This window comes from Sparus aurata, chromosome 9 (assembly GCF_900880675.1).
Source record: "Sparus aurata chromosome 9, fSpaAur1.1, whole genome shotgun sequence".
In the NCBI taxonomy this organism is placed as follows: domain Eukaryota; kingdom Metazoa; phylum Chordata; class Actinopteri; order Spariformes; family Sparidae; genus Sparus; species Sparus aurata.
In genome coordinates this window covers 32,508,126-32,530,408 of record NC_044195.1, presented here as the reverse complement: position 1 = coordinate 32,530,408, position 22,283 = coordinate 32,508,126, and the positions used below count along the sequence as shown (strand labels likewise).

Here is a 22,283-nt window from a genome sequence, read left to right as displayed (position 1 = left end):
ACAAGAAGTTTTCCAGAACCTGAACAAGTGTTTTTGTCTCTGTAGAGTTCGAACATAACCGTAGTTTGCACAAACATACATTGCCAACATTCATTCCGGGGATTCAGTTTTCTAATATCAGTGTGGTTAATTGTTGAAATCCTCTACAAAGTGTTAATTTGTGCAAATAATAATACACATTTCAGGAGTTTTGTTTGGTAAAGAGGTCAATTTATTTGTTATAATCAATTTTCTACTGTTAACACTTAATGTTTTAAGAGTTGCAGTTTCACACATTCAGTGTGTTTACAGGTGTTAGTGGAGATCTACTGCATATGTAAACAAAGTAGTTTAAAGCCTTGTGTAGCTCCAGAGGCAGTTGCATTGTGGGAAATGTAGGCTTCATGTTTTTAAAGGCAGAGTTTCGCTCCTATAACCTGTTTTCACCGCAGTTCAAATTGATACAGCAGAACCTGAGATATCACCTTTTTAATTCCGTGCATTCTTTCCTACATTACCCGCAATGCAACTCGCCCACTGAGTGACATCACTGGAGGCACTTCATCGGATTACATGCAGACCAACACCTGTAAACACACTTTAATGTGTGAAAACGGTGGAGTTACCCTTTAAGAGGCCTCCTAACCTACAAGAATAATGGTGTCAACTTTGTCTGTAACATTTTCAAGCCAGTGGGAGAATCTCCTCCTCAGTCTTCACCGTGTGAGCGTCCGTCTCTCGTTTGATGTCAGAAGCCTGAATGATAACCTGAGAGCTGCTCAGGCTCAGCCCCTCCAGCGCTTGGCTTTGCTCCCACCTCCTCCTCCCGACCTCGCAGCCTTTACTCTTCCTCTTCAGAAACTTCTGCCTCCAGGAGTAGTTTGTCTGTGAACACGGCTGTTCGGGCCTGGAGCAGCTCCATGACTGCGAGCTCCCGGGCACGGACGGCGCTCGAACGCATCGTCTCTGCGTGTCCTCCTCCACCGCTGTGAACACCAGGTTGGTGATGTCTCGGCGGAGTCTCATGAGCACCATGGGGTCTTTAATGTGACGCATATCTGCCAACATCACCTCTGTGAACTGGTTTAGTAGGTCGTGTTTGGATGCATTTGCTGTTTGGTTGGAGGAGCCTGCGTCGTTGTGATGGTGCAGACAGCTCAAAGACATGACGTCTGTAACTTGAGGCTGTTGGTTTGGACAGCGAAGGGCGGAGGCGCCAGACTGAGGCTCATCATCCAGATCTCGTCCAGTCACATCAGCATCCAGCGGGCTGCCAAAGGAGCTCCCCGTCTCCTGATCAATACTTCCCTCAGTCTCCGGCTCCTCATTGTCCTCCTCGTGATCGTCAAACTTTTCCCCCTGCAAAAAGCACAAGCAGAAAAATCTGCACTCAACATCTGCACGGCTGCATTCAAGGCTTTTCATGCATCAGTTTTAAACTTACCAGATGTAGATCACCGCGCCTGCGAACTATGTAAGGCCTCAGGAAATCCAGCTTCTCCCTCAGCATCTCCTGCTGGGCTGTGTGGACCCTCTCCGGGTGATACAGAACCCGCCCGTACTGAGTCCGGAGGGATCTGGATCTTCTCTCAACATCAGATACTGCAAGAAAAAAAGGGTTCAGTAAAATATGCAAAAATATGGCAACAGCAGCAACTCGATAGTAAAGAAGACGTCAAGAATAACCAGTGATGAAATGTAACAAACTATGATTAACTCAAGTACAATTTTGAGGTAATTCACTTAATGTTTTGCAACGTTTTACTTCTTCTGCAATACACTTAATAATTTAAGGTATTAATTACTTTGCAGATTCAGGTTATTCAGTGCTGACACACAGGCAATCAGACAGTGTTGCATCAGTACGGAGGACTGAAACCGTCAAAATCAAAAGATAAACAACGAAATCAATCAATAAATGTGCCATTAAATGCACGAAAAATAAAAATAAAGATAATAGAGGTCATTATTCACATTTATTAAACGTGACATAAATTGATATTTTGCTTTAATTTACCTCTGTAGTTATTATAACTTTATAATAATCCAACTATTTACAACCTATATTATTTATTAATTTACCTATTTTTAAAAAAATATCTAGTAATTTACTTCAATTCAGTTCAATTCCTGAATTTCTGTATTTATTCTTCTCCTTTTGCAGAACTCTGCTTGGGGTAATTTACAAATCTCAACATCCCAGTGAAGTTTCCTGTTTCGGTGCACTGCTGTCATATTGAACTACAATGTTTATTGTTGAATTGTAAAAAGCTTCATTACACATCTTATAACCACATTTGAGTGATTGTTGTAAAAACAATGCGTTTATATTGGCCAGCAGATCTATGTAACAGAATATTTTACTTCATATTAATGTTATTGACATCGGCCCACCCCAAAATTAATATCTCCATATTTTTTTGGCATAAAGAATTGACACAAATAATCAAAAATATACCGATTATCGTGCCAATATTCGGTATAATCGGTCCACTTCTGTTAAAAGTTACATTTCTTCTTATATCCTGCACAGAACAAATGAACAAATCATGTTCTATGAATACAGAGCTGCTTCTTGCACTCTGCTTTTTTCTTCTTAGATGCTAAATAAATAAAAACACTGTCTGTGGATTGATTACCAGACTTTCCGACGGATGAGGCGAACTCGCTCCACAGCCTGGTCTTCAGGTCTTTGTCGTTGTAAGAAGAAGCCGAGGAATTATAAAGACACTCGTGTTTCTGCCAGAAGTCTATGAGCAGGTTGTCCATGGTCGGACCCCAGTGTGGCCCCCGGATCTGACCCCTGAAGTGTGACATATATCCAGAGAGCACCTGTACAGCTCCACACCGGCGGCTCCACCACGGCTGTGTAATAACACAAGATTATGTGTCTCTTCTTCTGTGGTTCAGCTGGAGGACGGACTGTTACTGCCACCCACTGACCTGGAGGACAGACATTTTAAAGGTTATTTATTTATTTTTTAATTATTATTTTGATTTAAATATTTGTTTCATTTTTATTGTATCTTTATCTATTTTTTTAATTAATTGATCATGTTTTTGAATTTAAATTAGAATTTTTATTTTTTATTTTTAATGTCTGATTTTTAAATGTAATTATTTATTCACTATGTGCACTGAAATCAGGAAGAATTCTGCCTGGAATGAATGAATGAATGAATGAATGACTTAATATATTTAATTATTGGTATTAATAAAATCAGTGCATGGTTTTAGATATGTTTTTAATTATATATCAGAATCAGAATCAGTATTCTTTTATTGTTCCACAAACGGGGAAATGTGTTTGTCACAGCAGCCAAAGGACAGAATATAACAAAAAAAAAAAAAAAAATAGAAATAAATAACAATAGTAAAAAATAAACAATGTAGTTAAAAAGGTAAGGAATAGAATAGAATCGTATATACATAAAACATGATATTGTACAAAATTAACATGTAATTATAAACAGTGTGGCAGTGAATTTTTATTTACAAATACAAATAATAAACATGGGTTTTAAAAAATCGACTAGAAATGATACTACTATTACTACTACTGCTAATAATAATAATAATAATAATAATAATAATAATAATAATAATAAAATGATCATTCTTAAGATAAGTTTATTGGTATGAAATCGATATTATCATTAATGAAAATAGGAATAGCAACAGCACTTGGTTTTCAGTATCCATTTAATTATGTTTATGGATCGCAATTGTATATCTATTCTTTTATTCACAAAACATTACAGTGTATGTCTCGTAAGAAAAAGGACGAGAACATCTTATTTATAAAATCTAAAATGTTTTATTTATTCATTACACATATATACATTCATACATAAACTGTAGAGAGCTCAAAAACTGGATTCATGACAATTAATAAACCGTCTATGAATGTCATCATTCAGTTTATAAAATGTATTGATCATAATATTTTACAGTAATAAACTCTGTGATTGGAGTAGTATTCAAACCTGTGTAGCTTTATTGACACCTCACGTGACATTACAGTTATATTCTGAGCATAAAGCAGAAAGGGGGCGGGGTTAATAGTGAGTGACGTCGCCCTCTCCGGGTGATTGACAGCTGCTCAGCCCTGCCTACGTCGCTCTACCCGGCCTCCGCCATCTTGCCTCTCCCCTGCCTGCCAGAAGCCGAGTGCGGAAGTGGAAACGGCACTGTGCGGGGCTCGGGGTTCCGCCTGTGGACGGCTTTGCAAGTTCCTCCAGCCGACACAGCCTGCTATCCATCACGTTTAACCGTTTCTGAACCGCAGAGACCCCCGGGGAGAGATGGCTGGACGGTTACCGGCGTGTGTTGTCGACTGCGGCACGGGGTAAGCTGCTCGAACCGGAGCGGACCCGGAGGGGATGGGGAGGGGGTTCGGGTGTCACCGAGAGGAGAGTACGGTTAGGGACTGTCAGTGTCAGCACCAGCAGCAACTGGGTGTGTGTGTGTGTGTGTGTGCAGACAGCTAGCCAGCGAGCTAACATGCTAACGAAAAGCTAGCTGTGATATCCTAGATATAAAAAAACACGGTCAGGTCATTTGAGCTGCTCCTGAAGGACAACCGTTGGTTTTACACATTCCGTTTTGTTAGCTAGCTTCAGCGTTAGCATGGTGTGTTTTTCTTGCTGTCGCGGGGGGATTTTTCTCTCTGCAAGAAGCTCATCTCAGTGTTTTCTGTTTGCAAGACCCCAAAACCCTGACAGAGGCTGAGGAGGGGGGCGGAAAGGCTTCCACCTCACAGCTGGTTTCATTCATTTATAGCTGGCGGGCCGTTAATGTCATTATCTCGATCAAGCTCTATGCTAATGTGCCATGTTATCCACAGTTATAACCCCGTGAAGGTATCCGAGCCTTCAGCGAGTGCAATTCATAAATCTTTCTGCTTGTTAGTCAGGATTTGAGCAGGCGCAATACTACTTCCTATTCAGCCTACACTTCCTCATTCACGCTTTTTAGTCCTTATATGGTCGTTTCTCGGCATCAGAGCATGCTTTTTTAATTAACTTCTCTTATTTCTCCTCTTCGCCAGGCTACCGATTGTTTTAACTAACCGCATAATCTCACATGTGTCGACTTAATAATAAGAATCTGCTTTTGTTGGATTTAAAAAAAAACAACACCTTAAGAAACAAGACACAATAACACAGAGCTGGATTTTCCTCTTTGCTCCTCCTGCAGCAGTGTTTGCATTGAACTGTGTGGGTAGATCCTTTCCAGGTAGACTTTTATTTATTTATTTTACCTCAGATTGTTCAATGTTTCTCTTTGATCAGTATACTTTCTTTTCAGCTGTTGTTACTGCATCCAAATAAACCCAAGTCTCTATAATTTTCACTTTAAGGAGGAGAAATGTCTCTGAACCTTTAGTCAGATAACAGTACTGAGCAGCAGCAGCAGAAGGTAGGATAGGTATGCTCAATTAGTTTTGGGGGATAAAAGTGGTTTGCATTGCTTTGCATGCAGAGGCTTGAAGTCATCACTCCTCGCATTGCATTCTTCCCCCCTCCTCCCTTCAGGCAGTTCACCAGTCTGCTGCCTCTGAGACAGCAAAGGAAAGAAGTGCAGCGGAGAAGTGGGTTAGCTCCTGTGCTAGTTTATGCTCATCGAGCAGATGGGTTCTACTTTGTGGCCAAAACCTCGGAGTCATAACACATATGTTCCATTATTAATGACAACTGGAGTTTTTCTGTTTTTTAAATCTGCTTGGTCATGAAGTCATAGTTTAGGTCATGATGAGATGTTTTAAGTGGAAACTTGTAGCCAGAGAGCAACCAGCTTCTAGGCAGATGTGGCGAGGGAGTGCAACAGCTGTATCTGAGTCATGCTGATTGTGTCCAAATAGTGACAACCCCGCTTCCTTTAGCATACCAACCTTCTTAACTAGCTCAATTGCTATTATTAGAGGACTCGTTCATGCAATGAAAGCACTGCAGTCACATCTAGATATTGGTGTAGTTACGGTGAGGTTGTTTTTTGTGCAAAACTAGCTTTGCACGGTCAAATCAAGGAAGTCCTAAGCAGATAATAGCTCAGGTGTTGCAGCCTGATGCTGTCGAAAATGTTGGGTGGAGTCATTCTTTATCCGTCCTGTGCAAACAGCTGAGATTTCGTAAAGGCTGCAATCATTAACAGGCCTCAGTCAGCAGGAGTATTACTTAAATTACACGGTTGTAGGGCTGCACAACGTGGTAAATTGTGATTATTTTGACTATCATTAGTATTGTGAGATGATTCATGTGACTGAGAATGATCTTTTTTGCATCTTATTTGTAATTTTCACTCAAAAAAAGGTTTAAAATCATGATGATGTGACGTTTGTTGGTGTCAGTACCAAACAAATATGTCCAAAGGCCAGGACATCTCTGCAGCTCTACCGTACATTATAACGCTGCTTTGTCATGCGATTATCTTTTTAAAATATACTAACATATGATGGTTGGACAAAGATGGTTAACTCCGGTTGTTAAATGGTTGTTGCCCTCAGCTCCAGCTGTCCTGTGCGATGATGTCCGCAGTCAGACATGTGGTGCTGCTTGTCGAGGCAGGTTGAAGCAGACAAGCTGGGACGGCTCTGTGGTATGAAGGTGTTCAGAGTGCTGCTGCTACATTCAGTTGCTGTCTTCTCACCTCGTTGTTACTGTCTTAGGCAGCTGTTATTGTCACTGAATGCCAGTCGAAGCTCTTTTGGGATTTTTTTAGGGACAAAGGGGCGATTTCATGTTGGCAGTAAGATGTCCAGAAATATGATACTAAAAGCAGTCAGACCACGAGACACACTATTCAAACTCTGATAATAACGACTGTAGTAACACAGTGAGGCAGCATTTTATGTTGAAACAAGTTGCACAAGTTTGTTTAATCCTCTAAATAATAAAACTACATGAATCTTTTTGCACTGTATCAATGGTGGACAGCTTTAACTGGCTGATACCTGATTTGTTTTTTTATCTTTAAGTTAAAGACATGATTTTGTAAATGCAAAATATGCAAAACAGTATTTTGTTGTCATGTATCCACTATTTGATCATTTCAAGTGCAGCATTACTATTAATTTAAAGATGTAATATGTAACATTTTCGGCCTTAAGAAGTGTAAAAACAATGAGATCTTCATTATGTATTTTGTTGAGTTTGAACCCTGAGAAATCTGTAATTTTTTTAAACGAGAGTGATGACGGAAGTTGGCGATCGTAAATAATCAAAACCTGAATAAAACTTCATTAACATTAACTCTTAACTCTGTGAACATTTCTGCTTGACTCACATAGACAGCCATTTGGTGCTGAGCAGGTTGTAAATAGATTATTGATCGTCTTTTTCAAGGAACCTAATGTGGCTGACAGTATCAAATATAGACTGTGAAACCAAAACATTCATCCGAAAGCCACTAAAATGCTCCACTGAGCTTTAAGCAGTCGGGTGATAATTCTTTGTGTGATCGTAACTACTCATATAGTCATATTTAATTCAATGTAAATTTAGAATTTTGCCGCTTTAAGGTTTTGAGCATGAGTAACAAGCTCACTGAGATACAGTATGTTGATTACATAACTCTTGAACAATGCACCTCACATCGTCACTATTTGTTCTGGCTTTTATCTGACACTCTTATCTGAAGTGACCATCGCTGTTCAGCCGGTGTTTTATTCAGCCCAGACATGAACAGGCGATGCAGTGTGATAGAACACCGTCATCCATATTGTTTCTTAACATGTCAAGCACATTGATATATGTATTTAAACGATCATAAAACGTAATTTCTTTTGTCCTAAAGGGATGTTAAGGTGGTATTCTTCAGTGTTATTAGCAGTGAAGAAATGTCTGTATACATTCCTCTGCAGCCCAAAGACATGACATATCAGATGAAGATATATAGCAAGTCACTAGTGGGAGAAGTCTTTATATTCCAAGGCAGTGTATAAACTTGGACCCAAATAAATATCGACAATTCTTACAAAATTGTGCTTCCATTTTTCTTCTCTTTTGGTACGGCTGAACACGATGGGCCTGCCAACTATTCCCCTCAGGTTTTTACTGTATTTGAACACGAGCTATTATGTGTTCCCATTGTGTTCTTTCTCCTGGCTCTACCTTTAAAAAAATAAAAATCAACATTGGCAGGCAGCTCAGTGTGCTTGACAGATAGGTGAAGTTGCCAGATTACATTATATAACTTTATTCACACATCCACACGATGTTTTCAGCTCCTGACAAACCAAAAAAGATACTCAGCTGAAGCAGAAAAAGGCAGATGATGATGATGATGGTGGTCTCAGTTAATGACAGAGGAGGTTGACATTAATTGACACAAGAAAGAAGGATATAAATCTAGGTTGTTTCATCTTTTAGTTAAACACATGATGAACCCGTGTGGTGGATAAAAGTGCGTTCTCATTTATTTCTCAATTATCAGGGCATCTACTGTGTAATTCAAATGTTAGACATTAAAATTGCATCTTTTTTGCATTATTTTTTATTAGTTTAGCTGGATTTATGTGCTCAGTGCAGGGGTTATCAATGTAGCCTCTAATTGATTTGCATTTTAGTTTAAGAAGGTTGCAGGTATGATTTTTCAAACCTTAAACTCTTAGAGAAACCATAAAAGGCATATGATACTCAACCTTTGGGGCCAATGCTGATACTAATAAACATAAACAGATCTGTAATGGATGCCAATATTTTACAGTTCAACAATAACTTGACATTAGAACACTAAAATTGAAGATTTCTCTCAAACAATTAGAAATAACCCCAAACATATGTTTCTGCTTCACTGCTCAATCATGGTTTAATCTCTGCACATATGGTCAACATCAGACTGTAACATTGGCTGTCTTGCAGAAATAGAAGGTGAAATTTGCCGGTGATGTGCATTCATAAAAGTGACATATGACGGAGAGTAGATGGTGGAAAGAAGTTGCAAACTTAAGTGGTTGCAGTATTAAAGACACTCATTGTAGAGTGGAGTGCCGTTTCCTGTCTGTATTTATGCAGACACAAATATCTGTTGTCACCTTCACAGAAATTTAACGCATCATTTCCTGTCATCCAGGAAAAAGAAACCTTTCAATGGTGTTCAGGACAGGAAATGTGAAAGCATTCATGAGCCTGTTTCAGGTTGAATCTAAAAAGTTGTAGACGTAGACTGTTTTAAAAAAAACAATCATTATAACTCAGATTTTGAGACCAAAGTTCCCTCATTACATTCCGTCATTTCCCGACTGCTGATGTGGCCTGTCCAGCTACTTTTTTATAAAGTGAAATTCAAAGGAGCCACTGTTATGACCAGGATGTGGCCTATTATGCCCACAGTGCTTTGGCAGTCGTCAGCAGTGTCCTCTATCAGTCCCTCGGGCCCTTTGAGCAGGAAGCATGAGAGTCCTGTCTGGGCCTACCACGGCCGGGACTACATCTGGTTAGCATCTGCCCCAAACAACACCCTCTGTTCAGAGAAGGAGGCTGTAAAAGCCTTTGATGCTAAGACTGAAGGTGTCTTAACTGACTGTTAAGTGTGCGTGGAGGTGGACAATTTGCTTGAATGTTTTCTTAGAAACTTCTTACATCATCTTTTTATTCATGCCACTTCCCTCTCGCATGGAGAAGTAGACAGTAACAAATGCAGCAGTGTTAAGGTCACAGCTAGTTTATATTAAGGATGGTCAGTTTATGCAGAAGTGCTCTTTTTATTTTTTTTCACCCGAGACAAATATGAATAGTCTTCAGTTTCCCGATGTGACATGAATGGCTCTTTTAATGGCCTCGCATTAGCAAACTCCACGGCCGCCGCTGCTTTTGGCACCCAGCCAACCCGCCTAAGGACAGTGCTGGCATTGATCAAAGCGATAGCAGCCAAAAATAATCTTTACTGAAGCAAACTTTCATTGAATACAAATGTCGTGTAGCAGGTGGTTGTTTTTTTGTTTTTTTTTTTGTCCTGAAGCTGCAGCGTATTTCTAATGAAATGTGATTCTTCTCTCTTGCAGTTACACCAAACTGGGGTATGCAGGGAACACAGAGCCACAGTTCATCGTGCCATCATGTGAGTATTTTCACTGTGCATTGAATTCCCCTCACACCATCCAAACAAGCCAAACAAGCCAAACAAGAATATTAATCCTGTCACAACATTATGGATGTATAAACTCACATGAGCATTTTTAACAAGAGATTCTATTGTGTTTTGACCTCACGACACCTCTTTGTTGGCTCGAAACAGAAACAGTACAGTAACCAAATAGTACAGTACAAATAAGCAGAGCGTCAGATCAAAGTACAGTTTAAAGCAGAAACAGACAACTCTCTTTTTCCTACTGTTTCCCCTGTGGTATTACTGTTGGCATCGCTGTTGCAAAGACAGAGTTAGCAACCTGGCTACTTTCCAAAGCAACAACACAACTGTAAAAATCTTCAGAAAAACTGGCCTAGAAACCCTGAGAATGCCAGATTTGAATTTTCCTGTGGTATGAGGAAACATATCAGCGAGGGACACAACACCTCTCTCCATCGATTGAATGCCTGTCTGTTTGCTCTTCATCTCTGTTTCTATCACTCTTCATCTTCACCTTCTTCGCCTCCTCCATCAGTGGGACTCCTTTTATTTTGCAGTGTACAATTATTCCAGTTGTTACCTGAGATTGTCACTGTAACACCTATTGTGTTCAAATCCTAATGGGTCTCTTTCACGTCCATTTTTAAAGCTGGAATTTGGATGTATAATACCAAAATATGTTAATTTAAATGTTTAATGATTCACGAATACTTGATGATAATGATTGAACAATAAAATGATACACAAACCCTGTAACAGAGATTATGATCCTCTGTTTTCTTGTCAGGTATCGCCATCAAAGAGTCGGCCAAGGTCGGAGACCAGGCCCAGCGGAGGATGATGAAGGGGGTGGATGACTTGGACTTCTACATCGGAGATGAAGCAGTAGACAAGCCCACATATTCCACTAAGGTACGTGACCCTGACGGCTCAACACACCCACAGAAGCAGCCGGCAAAGCAATTACCATGTTTGATATGTTTGATATATTCATCGTCTGTGTGTCACTTAGCGATTCATAAACAAGAATGAAAGGAGATTTTCTTGGCGCTTCGCTGCAGTAGTGGGCGTCTGTTTTTCTTTTTCCCAAACAAGGAGGAGAGAGACTTTACCAAGGTCAAACTCAGAGTGGGAAACAGCTCTGTAAACTCATTTACCTTGAAACATTTTCACTATACATTTAACACATGTAGAAAGACTAATCAAACCCTTATAGTGGGATAAGGTTTCCCAAACTACTGGAAGCATTATTGAAGAGAATTGAATAAAATCATCATTTCAAACTGTTCCCTAAACTACTTTCATCTTTAAGTGATGATGGTAATCAGCTGCACCTGCATGATGCCATCAGACGCGGTACATGCTGTGCATTTCAGACATTGTTGTTGCAGCATTTCTCTGCAGACACAGAAGAGAAACTGTCTTATGTTAATGCACCTGTTGTCACATAAGTTTGACTGAAGTACAGATATTTAAAGGGTCATGTATGCAACAATCTCATTAAACATAGAATGCTAGAGAAGCCGCATGAACAGGAAGATTGATCCAAAAGGAGAGTATGCTTCTTAAAATGATGCATTTTTATATCACAAAGTTTCTTAATTATCTGAACTCTTGTTCCAACAGTGGCCAATCCGTCATGGCATCGTTGAGGACTGGGACCTAATGGAGCGCTTCATGGAGCAGATCATCTTTAAGTACCTGAGGGCTGAGCCTGAGGACCACTACTTCCTCCTGGTAAGAGACTTAAAGAATGTGGTCAGTCCAGAACTGCTCTGGCTGGATGTTTTCAAGGCTCTGCTCTCTTCTCTCGGTGTGAAATTAACATTTTGGCTCATCTGCCAAGGACGAGTAAAAACAAAATGTTGAGACTACACTTTTTCTTTTGAGTCTGATTTGTGAGAGAGAAATGACTGAGTTGTTTATTTCTCTGTTTGCAGACAGAGCCTCCTCTGAACACACCAGAAAACCGAGAGTACACGGCCGAGATCATGTTCGAGTCCTTCAACGTACCTGGGCTGTACATCGCTGTGCAGGTGAGAGATCCTGGGTCATGTAGTTTGTGTATGATGAGGAAATACACCCGATACCTGCAGATACTCCTTACATCCAATATATAATTCTGTTTTCCTAAAATTTCACTACAAAGTCAGTCTTTAATCCATCATCTGTGTTTCAGGCTGTGCTTGCTCTAGCAGCCTCCTGGACGTCCAGACAGGTAGGAGAGAGGACGCTGACGGGCACCGTCATCGACAGCGGAGACGGTGTCACTCACGTCATCCCTGTGGTGAGTTTCCAGATCGACAGGCGAACCCTCACTCCCTCAATACATTTTTCGGGGTTTAGATATATTAACAGCCACCTAGGATCCATTTTGGCCTTTATATTGTTATTTTTCATCTATCTGAGAGAAGGATGCCACCCATGATCAATTATATCATTGTGTGTAAAAGCAACAACAAGCCTCCTCCACACATGAAGAGAAATCATCAGAAGTTGTGTTGCTGATGGAGAAAGTCAACAGAGTAGACACACACAGGGAGAGAAACACTGAAAGAAGCAGGCGTATGTGTGCATTCAGAGACCAGAGGTGAAGGTGTGTGTGTGGGCTAGAAAGAGAACTGAAGGTAAACGAAAGGTGAGCAGAGAAAAGTAGTTTGTAAGTAAACAGCTTACTTTTTGTAAACGTCCGTTCCTTTTTGAATATCTGAGAGAGACATGGTCATTTATTTTGCTTACAGAACTGAATTTCATGTGAATTCCCTTCACATTTGACTGTCAGCTATCACTCACAACTCATATTGAACCATGCTTGGACGCAGCATTTGTAAAGAAGTCTTACATCGAGGTTTTTATGCACCATATGGACAAGGATGAAGAATTTTCGGCCCTTTTAAAAGATTATATTTCCACCTGTCTGCTTGCTCAGAAACAAGACGGTGTTGATGTCTGAAAGTAGGCCACGATATTTCAGAGGATGGAAGGAATTACTCAGATTTAGGAAATGTGCTAGCAGAATATATTTAGGGGCTGGATGACTGAATCAGCATGCCTGTAGCCGCTGCTGAACATGCACAAAAAAGGGGCCAAACACAACACCGTGGGGACGTGGAAAGGGCCTCGCGGTGATGGAAAAACATTTGTATCTCTGTGTTTTCTACACACTTGTACTTCCCTATTAAGTTTCACATTATATGACACAACCTCTGCGTCTGTATCTGCTTCCTCGTCTCCCTCAGGCTGAAGGTTATGTAATTGGCAGCTGTATAAAGCACATTCCCATCGCAGGACGAGACATCACCTACTTCACCCAGCAGCTCCTCAGGGAGAGGGAGGTGGGCATCCCGCCGGAGCAGTCGCTGGAGACGGCCAAGGCAGTCAAGGTAGGTCCCTCAGCTGTGGTTCCTCTCATGAGAAGGTGATGACGATCCCTGATGGGAGCTCACACACACAAAGGCCTCAGTGTTAGTTGTGGAAGCTATTTTAGATTCCAGTCTTAGTCACAAGATGAAAATGCCTGTTTAGGTCACATTTTGGTCATTTTTAAACTCTGTAGTTTAAGTCTAGTTTGAGTCACTTCCTGTGGCATTAAAAGCAAAGTGGTGCACTTTCAAGTCCGAGTTATCTGCACACATCCATCATTAACTCAAATGTGTTGTTTATATATGACAGACAGACCAGATGCTCAGGGGGAACAATATCAAGCATTTTTCAAATGTGTAGCCCACCACTAACTTGTCAGTCCTGCCTCGTCTCGCCAACAAAAACGAAACGTACATCAGATATCTATTTTTAGTTTGTCGAAGTCATGGAGAAAAGGTTTTTGAACAGTTATCGTTAATGAGATCAACACTGATAGGCTTCTAGTTTCACAGCAGGGGTATTGTGTTTTCTCATATTGCTCTGATGTCTGTGTGTTTTGAATAATCTGTTTACACTTCTGTGTGACGCACCTGGTAAATAAATCTCCTCCCTGTTATCTGGAGAGCCTCTTTATAGGATGCACAAACTGACCTCCTTATAATATTATACTGATTTATCTTCACTCGTGTTTATCAGCCTGACTGCAGCAGTGACCCACGAATGTGACCTCTGTTGTCGGGTGTTTATATTCTGTAATGGTTACTGCTGACTGGAGCTGGAGGGGAAATGTACTTTACTTCATGAACATAACGTTACAGAGAGGAGAGAGAGCACCAGAGTCTCTGCTGAGCTCAGTGAGAGGATGACCTGAATACACAGACACACACACTCAGTGTGTGATGCTGCTCACTAGCTTACGGCTGACGTACAGTCAGGTCATCGGGCTATTTAGGGCGATTAAACACATATATGCACATACCGTGTTCACACTTGCTGGTGAAGAATCTTCTCCATCTTCGCGGATGAAAATCTATCTCACAAGAATCAGGCACGAATGTTCAAAGACTAAATAATGTTCTACAGTTTTATTCCTGTTACGTTTAGTGTCGTTTGCCAACTTCCTAACTCACTGACTCGAGTCCAAGTTGTAATGGCAGGCGACCAAATGAAACACAACGTAACTTCTCTGGTTTGAACATTGTTGGAAACATTAGGGTATAATGTCAGGACAGATATCAACAAAATATATAACAAAGGCCGAGTCAGTTTTAAATATTGTAACGCAGAATTGTTACTCACTTTCTGAAGAAAATCAGGCTGAGGTTAGAAATTCCACCTATAATCAAATCTTAAATTATACTACAGACACAAATAGTCATAAGAAATCTCTCCATCAGCACACGAGACCATTACAGAACAAACTGCAGTGAAACTAAAGGCCATGAAGTTTATTTAAAGTGTTTCTTGAAGTCTGTCATTAGAGCACTTTTGGTCGTATTCATACATTTATCATAGTGACAGTGATGGAAATGTGAAGGAAAATTGTGATTTCATTGTTTTTCTTCATGAGGACAGCAGGTGGCACTATTGGTCTGCCTGTTACATGCAGCTGGTGTTGTTCACACAGCTTTTCTTTTGCTCTGTATGTTTAGTGTCTGATAATTAACACCGACTCAACTCATCAACTTAAGCTAACCGTGATTCTTTATTCAGGACACGACACAGACAGGAGATGAACACTAAGGAGTAACTTTAGTGCATTTTAATCTTTGTGTCTCCAAACCTGCATCCTTTAAATAATTTGTATTTTTTAATTTATATTTTCTAGTTAGTTTTTTTGTTTTAATTCACAGATAGAAACGACTTTACGTTGACTTCATTTGTCTTCATTCACCGTTGCTCCTTCTGTCAGTGACCACAATTTATTGATTCACCTCAATTCTCGACAATTCCCTCATGTTTATTAAATAGCTTGTTATCTAAGACTTTGCTCTCGATGTCAAGGACCATTGTTCATTACCCCCCGAGACTGATAAAACAACAAATAATGTGAATTCAAATAATTAGCATTAGCACTGAGGGCTTGTGCGTCGTGCATGTTGCTCAGTCATGTCTGGAAATGTTAATTCCGCTGCTGTCTGTGTTGCAGTACGGACCCACATTTCCCCGCAGAGCAAACTAACGACGTCTCCTGTGAACGTTCTACTCATTCATATTCACCGTTAGAGAAGCCAAATCATTTACTTGTGTTGTTGCCTTGTGCAGCAGTACAATGACAATAAAGTCTTCTCGAATCTTGAAAATCAATTACACTCCAAACTCGTGTAAGCATTTAAATTAAATGTGGTTTCATAACTACTCAAACAGGCTGGCGAGGTAAACAGAAAACAGTTCGTGCTCTCACACAGACAGACGAGGACATTTGTAGGTTAATTCTGCTGTTTAATTTAAATCGACTGGTTTGATGGATGCGTGTGCAGCAGGAAGGTAGAAAAACACTGTGAGAGCATCCATCCATAACTTCTAACTCTGATTCTTGTAGTTCCCTTTTTTTGTGCTGTGCTGAAGATGATTACACAACTTTTCTATTTGTGCTTTCCCCATCAGGAGCGGTTCAGCTACGTGTGCCCCGATCTAGTCAAAGAGTTCAGCAAGTACGACACGGACGGCTCCAAGTGGATCAAACAGTACACCGGCATCAACTCCATCAGCAAGAAGGAGTTCACCATCGACGTGGGCTACGAGCGCTTCCTGGGCCCGGAGATCTTCTTCCACCCGGAGGTTGGTCAGCGCAGTGTGATTCACAGCAGTGACACAGAGCTTCAGATTATTGAAGTGTCCAGAGAATAGACAGCCCAGACATAACAACCACCGTCTTTACGGTCTGAAAGGAGTAAAAATAGAGAAGGACAGATGTACTATAATTAGAGACGTGTCTATAGGCAGACGCCAAGCATCCCACGATGACACAAAATCAAAACACAGACTGACATCTATCAAAAACAGTTTGCTTTGAGAAGTTATGCAACAGATTGTGTTGAAAAGGGGGAACGGGAGAAAAACTGCTACATGTGGATGTGATGGAGGCTCGAGAGATAACCGCAACAAGGACAAATGATTCACTTACATAAGGCAAAACAGTCGTTTCCTCAGCTCTGATTTAGAACTTTAATGATGGAGCATCTGACACAGTTTGTACTGTGACACTTTGGGATCAGAGCTCCTGTTTGCTTGATCTTTTCTTTACTATTCCATCTGAGTGATGTCGACAGTTTTGGTTCAAGACATCAAACATGTTTAAAATAATCTCAATGAGAATGAAAGGCAGTGACCTCAAACGCCTCGCAAAGTAGTGCTGGGCCGATATGGCCTTAAAATAATGTAACACAATGTGAATTTTGTTAAATGATCATCAGTGATGTGAAGCTATATTTTGGTTACATTGTACATTTAAATAATCCGACCTCGTCATATAGGACATGCACAGTGTAACACATCTTCTGTGTTTGTTTCTGATCCCAGTTTGCCAACCCTGACTTCACCCAGCCGATCTCTGAAGTTGTGGACGAGGTCATTCAGAACTGCCCGATTGATGTCAGGCGTCCTCTCTATAAGGTAAGCTGACACGACGACAGGATGATTGTTTGTGATGAACCATCGTTATTGTGTTTGTTATATAACATTCAGACCCGTCAGTGGATCGACTCAAACGTCTGGTGTCTGCGGCTCGAATATTACTGAAGAACTGCAGTGTTTTGTTTTGTTTTTATGTTCATCTCTAAGCAAATTAGCATTAGTGCTCCTGCTAATGACTGTTTTCATCATCTAGATGTCAATCCCAAAGATATTAAATTGATTATGATGTAAAACAGAGAAAAGAAGAAAATATCCATATTTGAGAGGCTGAAAAACGTCTTTTTCTGCCATTTGTTTCTGCCACGGTTACAAGAATCGCTGGCTATTATCTTTCTGTCAATTGACCAATTGTTGCAGCTTTAATTAGCAGGGTTACACCAGACATTACTGCATGATTAGTTTTTGTATTCAGTGATGAGTTGTTTTGTTTTTTGTCAGTTGGGTTGAGGCTTTGTGTCAGAGCTCTGTGAGGACGCCCAGCTTCTGTACATTTATCTTGACCGAGTAGAGACTGAAATGATGAAAAGGAAGTGTGAGATTGATGCATCACTGTGTTCATAAAGTGCTATTTCCCATCACTGACTGTTTTCCCAGACTGGCAGGCCACTCTGAGGTCACAGGTGTTAAGTGCTTCTCATTCTGCAGCTTTGTAATCCCCGTCACCTTTTCCCCCCACAGAACATTGTTCTGTCAGGAGGGTCCACCATGTTCAGGGACTTTGGCCGTCGTCTGCAGAGAGACTTAAAGAGGACGGTTGATGCCCGGCTGAAGATGAGTGAGGAGCTGAGTGGAGGCAAGCTCAAGGTGAGAGCGCACGTTAATTTACACGCAGCAGCGATCGATAGCGCTCGAGAGAAAACACAATCAACGTCTGAGCTGTGAAACTGAGAGAAACGTCTTTAAAGTTTATGTCCTCTCCCGCTACAACTTCTGTTTGTATGGTTGCGTATTGAATGCAGATAAGTTGATTTCACTAGCAAATTTATAAATGAGATGTTTTTCACCTTGAGGGAAGAAGTCAGTCTCTCCTGCGTGTGAGCTGTGAAGGCAGCACCTGTGATGAGAAGTTGAATGTCATCCTCCCTCAGGCTGAGCTGACTGGTGTCTAAACACACCTCGGGCATGAAAGAAGAAGATGGTGGATGTAGCTAACATAAAAAGTAAAACATGCTGAATAACACAAGTAACGTTAGCAGGCTTTGTCTCCACCAAAATGTTTTCCATCCCCTGGATGGAGACAGATTTCATGGATAATGGCTAAGTAGGGGGTGAGACAAAATGATGAGAGGGCAATATATTACTCGCCCCTCTTGAAACATGATTACCGATAAACTGGCAGCAAATATCTATATTTTAAGAAAACATGCGGCACTAAACGGTTCCCTCAAACAATTTGACTTACCAGAGTCACCACTTCACGACTGCTTGTGTTGCAAACTTCTGTAAACTTAATTTAGCAGGTCGGCCTTTTGCCAGGGCTTTTTCATATTCTACAATTATACACACATCGTTGTATAATGTTAGATTATTGTCTTGCTATGTATGAATTATCAAAAAATCAGTCATTCCCACCCCTGGTACTAATCTCAAGGTAACAGGAGACAAACACGTCTCGTTTAAAATCAGCTTCACATTTTTGTTGCATCTAACAATGTAAAAATGATGTTGGCTCGACACCCTTTTGAACTCTAATAACGATTCTTGTCTGTTGCCATGGCTGCTAACGTTAGCATTGCTAATTTGCTCACGTGTGACTCTCTGACCTGGTGAGCAGAGGTGCTCGCTCACGCAGGTCATTTTGTATCAGCACTGTCTGAACACCACTATTACTCTACACATAATGTTAAATAGATCTGCTGTAATAATACAACCTGATGTTATATAAAGTGGATCTGAACCCGCACAGGTCCCAGGTGGTCCCATGAAGACCTCCACATCACATTTTCTATTGTAGCTCACATGAGTGTAACTGTTCTCCATTTCTCCCTCTCTGTCCTCCTCAGCCCAAACCAATCGATGTCCAGGTTATCACTCATCATATGCAGAGATATGCAGTGTGGTTTGGTGGATCAATGTTAGCATCAACTGTAAGTATTACTGCGCTACATCATCATGTACTCGTTGTATGTTCTGACAGAGCATGATGGCCACTTTTCATCCCGTGACATCGAAGGGCGTGGAGTACTTTGGTTCACTTCTTATTTGTTCCGTAATTTATTTCAGTCCTGTGTCGCTGGGTGGAAGTGAATGCTGTAGGCGGTCGTGACATGTCATTACTCTTTCCTTTTTTTCCACCCTTGATGAGTCATTTGTGTGAGCCGAGTCGATAATTTTACCAGCAGGAAATGTGATTGAGAGCGAAGGTCTCTGACACTTGATTTATAAAAGGCTAATTGATGTCAAAATGGAGCTTTGTTCCCTGATGATAATCGCTGCTCTTTTTTGTGTCTCGTGTGTCTCTTTTAAAGTCGAGCTAATGCCCCATATTATCAGATACAAAAAAACCTGCAATCTGTATAGAAAGTGGTTATATTTAAATAACAGGCAAAATTGTTAAACATAGACAGCAATCATTTATCATTTTCAAACTAATGAACACACATTATCATCTGCAGCTATGTGGTACCACTCGGTACAACACAGCTAATACAGTTCATTCTTTGAAGTCCAATTAAAACCACCATAATGACACTGCCGCTATAAAGTCTTCACCGACTACAGCTCTCAAGACAAAGTTTTGTTAGTGAGTTGCTGAAAAATAGACGACAACATTCAGCATCTTAATCTAACGAGGCTGACATTTGCACTGCTAATTGGCTGCCTGGCTTGTAAACTGTTGTAAACATGTTATAGCCAAGATGTACACTAGCTTGTTAGCTTAGCTCAGTTCTAACTTAGGCTCTTGTTGTTCGGCTGTAACTCAGCAGTCACACGATGCTGTGTGTGGCGTTGTGTAGCTTCAGCTAGCAGTGAAATGATAAAATACAACCCAGTACGTTCAGTTTAAGTAATAGACTGGTAAGTTTGAAGGAGTATCAGACACCAGAACCCTGCACAGTGATTTACAGAGCTCATTAGTAACAGTTGCCAGGTTGACATCGGCAACCAATTTGAGAAATTGGAAACTTTTAAAGCTTTTACATTTGCTTTCCAAACACACCCGCCATCTGGCAGGTCTGAGGAAGGTCCTTCGGTGCACAGACTTTCCCCCGCAGCAGTCACAGCAGTTTGTTTAAAATAATAAAATAACCTTCCTGTCTGAACAAAGGAAACAACACCACCTGCAGAGAGCAGATATGCAAATATATGTGACTGTTGTTTAAATGTTGATGTCTTCTGTTTAATTCCTGTTCCTGTACTCACCTTCCTCTCCATCACTTGTGCCTCCACAGCCTGAGTTCTACCAGGTTTGCCACACCAAAAAGGACTACGAAGAGATCGGGCCGAGCATCTGTCGCCACAACCCCGTGTTCGGAGTCATGTCTTAACTTTTGGACCTCCCGAAGTCTAACAGCGTAGGGTGGTGGGCTGCAGTAGAGGGGAAGGGGCGGTGAAGTCGGGTTGTGTGAAAGGACAGGCTCAGGAGGTGGAGGACGGTGGCGCTTCTGTGCTTTTTGATTACTTGTTCAGCTGAGGATGTGTGGAACGAGGAGGAGATCCAGAATATAACAAAAAAACAAAAAAAAAACAAACAGAAAAGAGACCAGACCAAACACAGAGCGGCTGGAAAATGTATTGTGAATGTTCCATTTCTTTATTTTCTTTATTTTCTTTTTTCAAAAATGAGGGAAAATGTTTTGTAAGCCAAAACAATTTTAAGAACATTTCTGGATCGTGTTAAAACCAACATGCAGTGAGTGATGATGACGATGATGAAAAAGATTATGATGATGATGATGATGATGATGATGATGATTATAAAGATGGTGTTGCAGGAGGTCTTGGACGATAACAAAAGCATTGATAGTAGTTTCCTGACACCAGAACATATTATTTATGTTTATAAGATCAAGATCCGAACATATTATTGTCTCATTTTATTTTCTGCATTATTTTCCAAACCTTCAAATGCACATGTCTGTGTATCACGGTAAGAGCTTGTTTATATTTCATACAAAAAAAGTTTTTTATATGTAAAACTTAAAAAATCAGGGGGTAAAAAAAAAACCACAAAAAAATCATGGATACCAGTACGAGCAAGAGACTGTTTTAACCCACGACGATGCAGCCTTTGATACGCAGTATTTTCTCGAGTTTTGAGCAGGTGCTCTCCTGTTATACCCCACATGTGTCATCGCCGTCTGCCCTTTAATTCTTCAAACATTTAATTCACGTCTGCTTCACTTCCGTGTCAGGATTCCACCTCTGTGATGCGGTGAAAGAGAAACGAGAGAGGACTTACTGAGGTTGTAAAGATGAAACTGAATAAGAACGACTGTCAGACCAGTATTGTTAGACTAGAAGTTTTTTTATTAATAAAATACCAAATTATTAAAAAGAATGGGATTTGTGTATTTAATGCCTTGCAACATTCCAATAAAGGCTCAAATTTGTTTCTAAGTACCGGAGTCTTTGTCTTAACTTCTTTTTCTTTCTGCACATTTGTTGATGTTGATAAAAGTTTTTATGATATCCAGTGAACACGAATCAAAGGACTTGAATTGACTGAATTAAGACAGCGGTAACACCAGGGATGCAACTCTAGGGGACGATTATATTCTTTATATATTTTATAATATCTATTTGGAATCTTCTATTGTATGTTTGATGTTTGAACACATTATTGCATTTTAAATTGTAGCTCTGTGGTGGTTGGAATGTTACATAACTGATTTAAGAATACAAATATTGTCAGATTGATGTCCCAAGAGGCTGTAATTGTTCCAAAAACCTGTTGTTTTATTATAAAATATGCACCATGAATACAAGCTACCCAGTGCAGAGGATGATAACAACTCTGAATAAGAACAAAATGCTGTATTTAACTACAGGAGGAGGAGGAACGCTGCAGTGAGGCTCTCTGTGCGTGATGTGATGCAGGCAGCGCCATCATTGTTAGGATGATCAGGGATTGAGGGTGTGTGAAACAATTAATCTTTAACGAGGAACATATTAATTGCAGCACCTGCAGCGATCCTCCAGCATCAGGGCGCATCTTTATTCACAGCAGACGCACAAACAACATTTAACAATCAGCACGTCTGATGGAAGTCTGTCTGATTTTCACAGACGAGGCG

At 40.5% G+C, this 22,283-nt stretch overlaps 2 protein-coding genes across 2 annotated transcripts; one reads left to right on the top strand and one right to left on the bottom strand.

Moving 5' to 3' along the window:
* Positions 1 to 188: 188 nt before the first annotated feature.
* Positions 189 to 2,880, bottom strand: LOC115587634 (uncharacterized). Its single transcript, XM_030427555.1, has 3 exons — positions 2,619 to 2,880; positions 1,424 to 1,581; positions 189 to 1,338 (listed from the first exon to the last, which is right to left on the bottom strand). The coding sequence occupies exons 1-3, from the start codon at positions 2,794 to 2,796 to the stop codon at positions 664 to 666; spliced, it is 1,011 nt and encodes a 336-aa protein (XP_030283415.1). The 5' UTR covers positions 2,797 to 2,880; the 3' UTR covers positions 189 to 663.
* A 1,231-nt stretch (positions 2,881 to 4,111) lies between these two features.
* Positions 4,112 to 21,609, top strand: LOC115588311 (actin-related protein 3-like). The gene is made up of 12 exons (XM_030428828.1): positions 4,112 to 4,327; positions 9,983 to 10,038; positions 10,835 to 10,959; positions 11,674 to 11,784; positions 11,988 to 12,083; positions 12,227 to 12,334; positions 13,287 to 13,430; positions 16,018 to 16,191; positions 16,933 to 17,025; positions 17,725 to 17,850; positions 19,050 to 19,133; positions 20,439 to 21,609. Exons 1-12 carry the CDS (start codon positions 4,284 to 4,286, stop codon positions 20,532 to 20,534), a joined length of 1,257 nt encoding a protein of 418 aa, XP_030284688.1. The 5' UTR covers positions 4,112 to 4,283; the 3' UTR covers positions 20,535 to 21,609.
* The last annotated feature ends 674 nt before the right edge of the window (positions 21,610 to 22,283 follow it).

Bases quoted from the DNA above. Each gene is read 5' to 3' on its own strand.
- LOC115588311 (XM_030428828.1), top strand. From the start codon at position 4,284: ATGGCTGGACGGTTACCGGCGTGTGTTGTCGACTGCGGCACGGG. The intron at 12,335-13,286 runs GTGAGTTTCCAG...CGTCTCCCTCAG, and splicing joins TCACTCACGTCATCCCTGTG to GCTGAAGGTTATGTAATTGG. The intron at 19,134-20,438 runs GTAAGTATTACT...GTGCCTCCACAG, and splicing joins GATCAATGTTAGCATCAACT to CCTGAGTTCTACCAGGTTTG.
- LOC115587634 (XM_030427555.1), bottom strand. From the start codon at position 2,796: ATGTCACACTTCAGGGGTCAGATCCGGGGGCCACACTGGGGTCCGACC. The intron at 1,582-2,618 runs GTAATCAATCCA...TTTTTCTTGCAG, and splicing joins CTCATCCGTCGGAAAGTCTG to TATCTGATGTTGAGAGAAGA. The intron at 1,339-1,423 runs GTAAGTTTAAAA...TGCTTTTTGCAG, and splicing joins GGCGCGGTGATCTACATCTG to GGGGAAAAGTTTGACGATCA.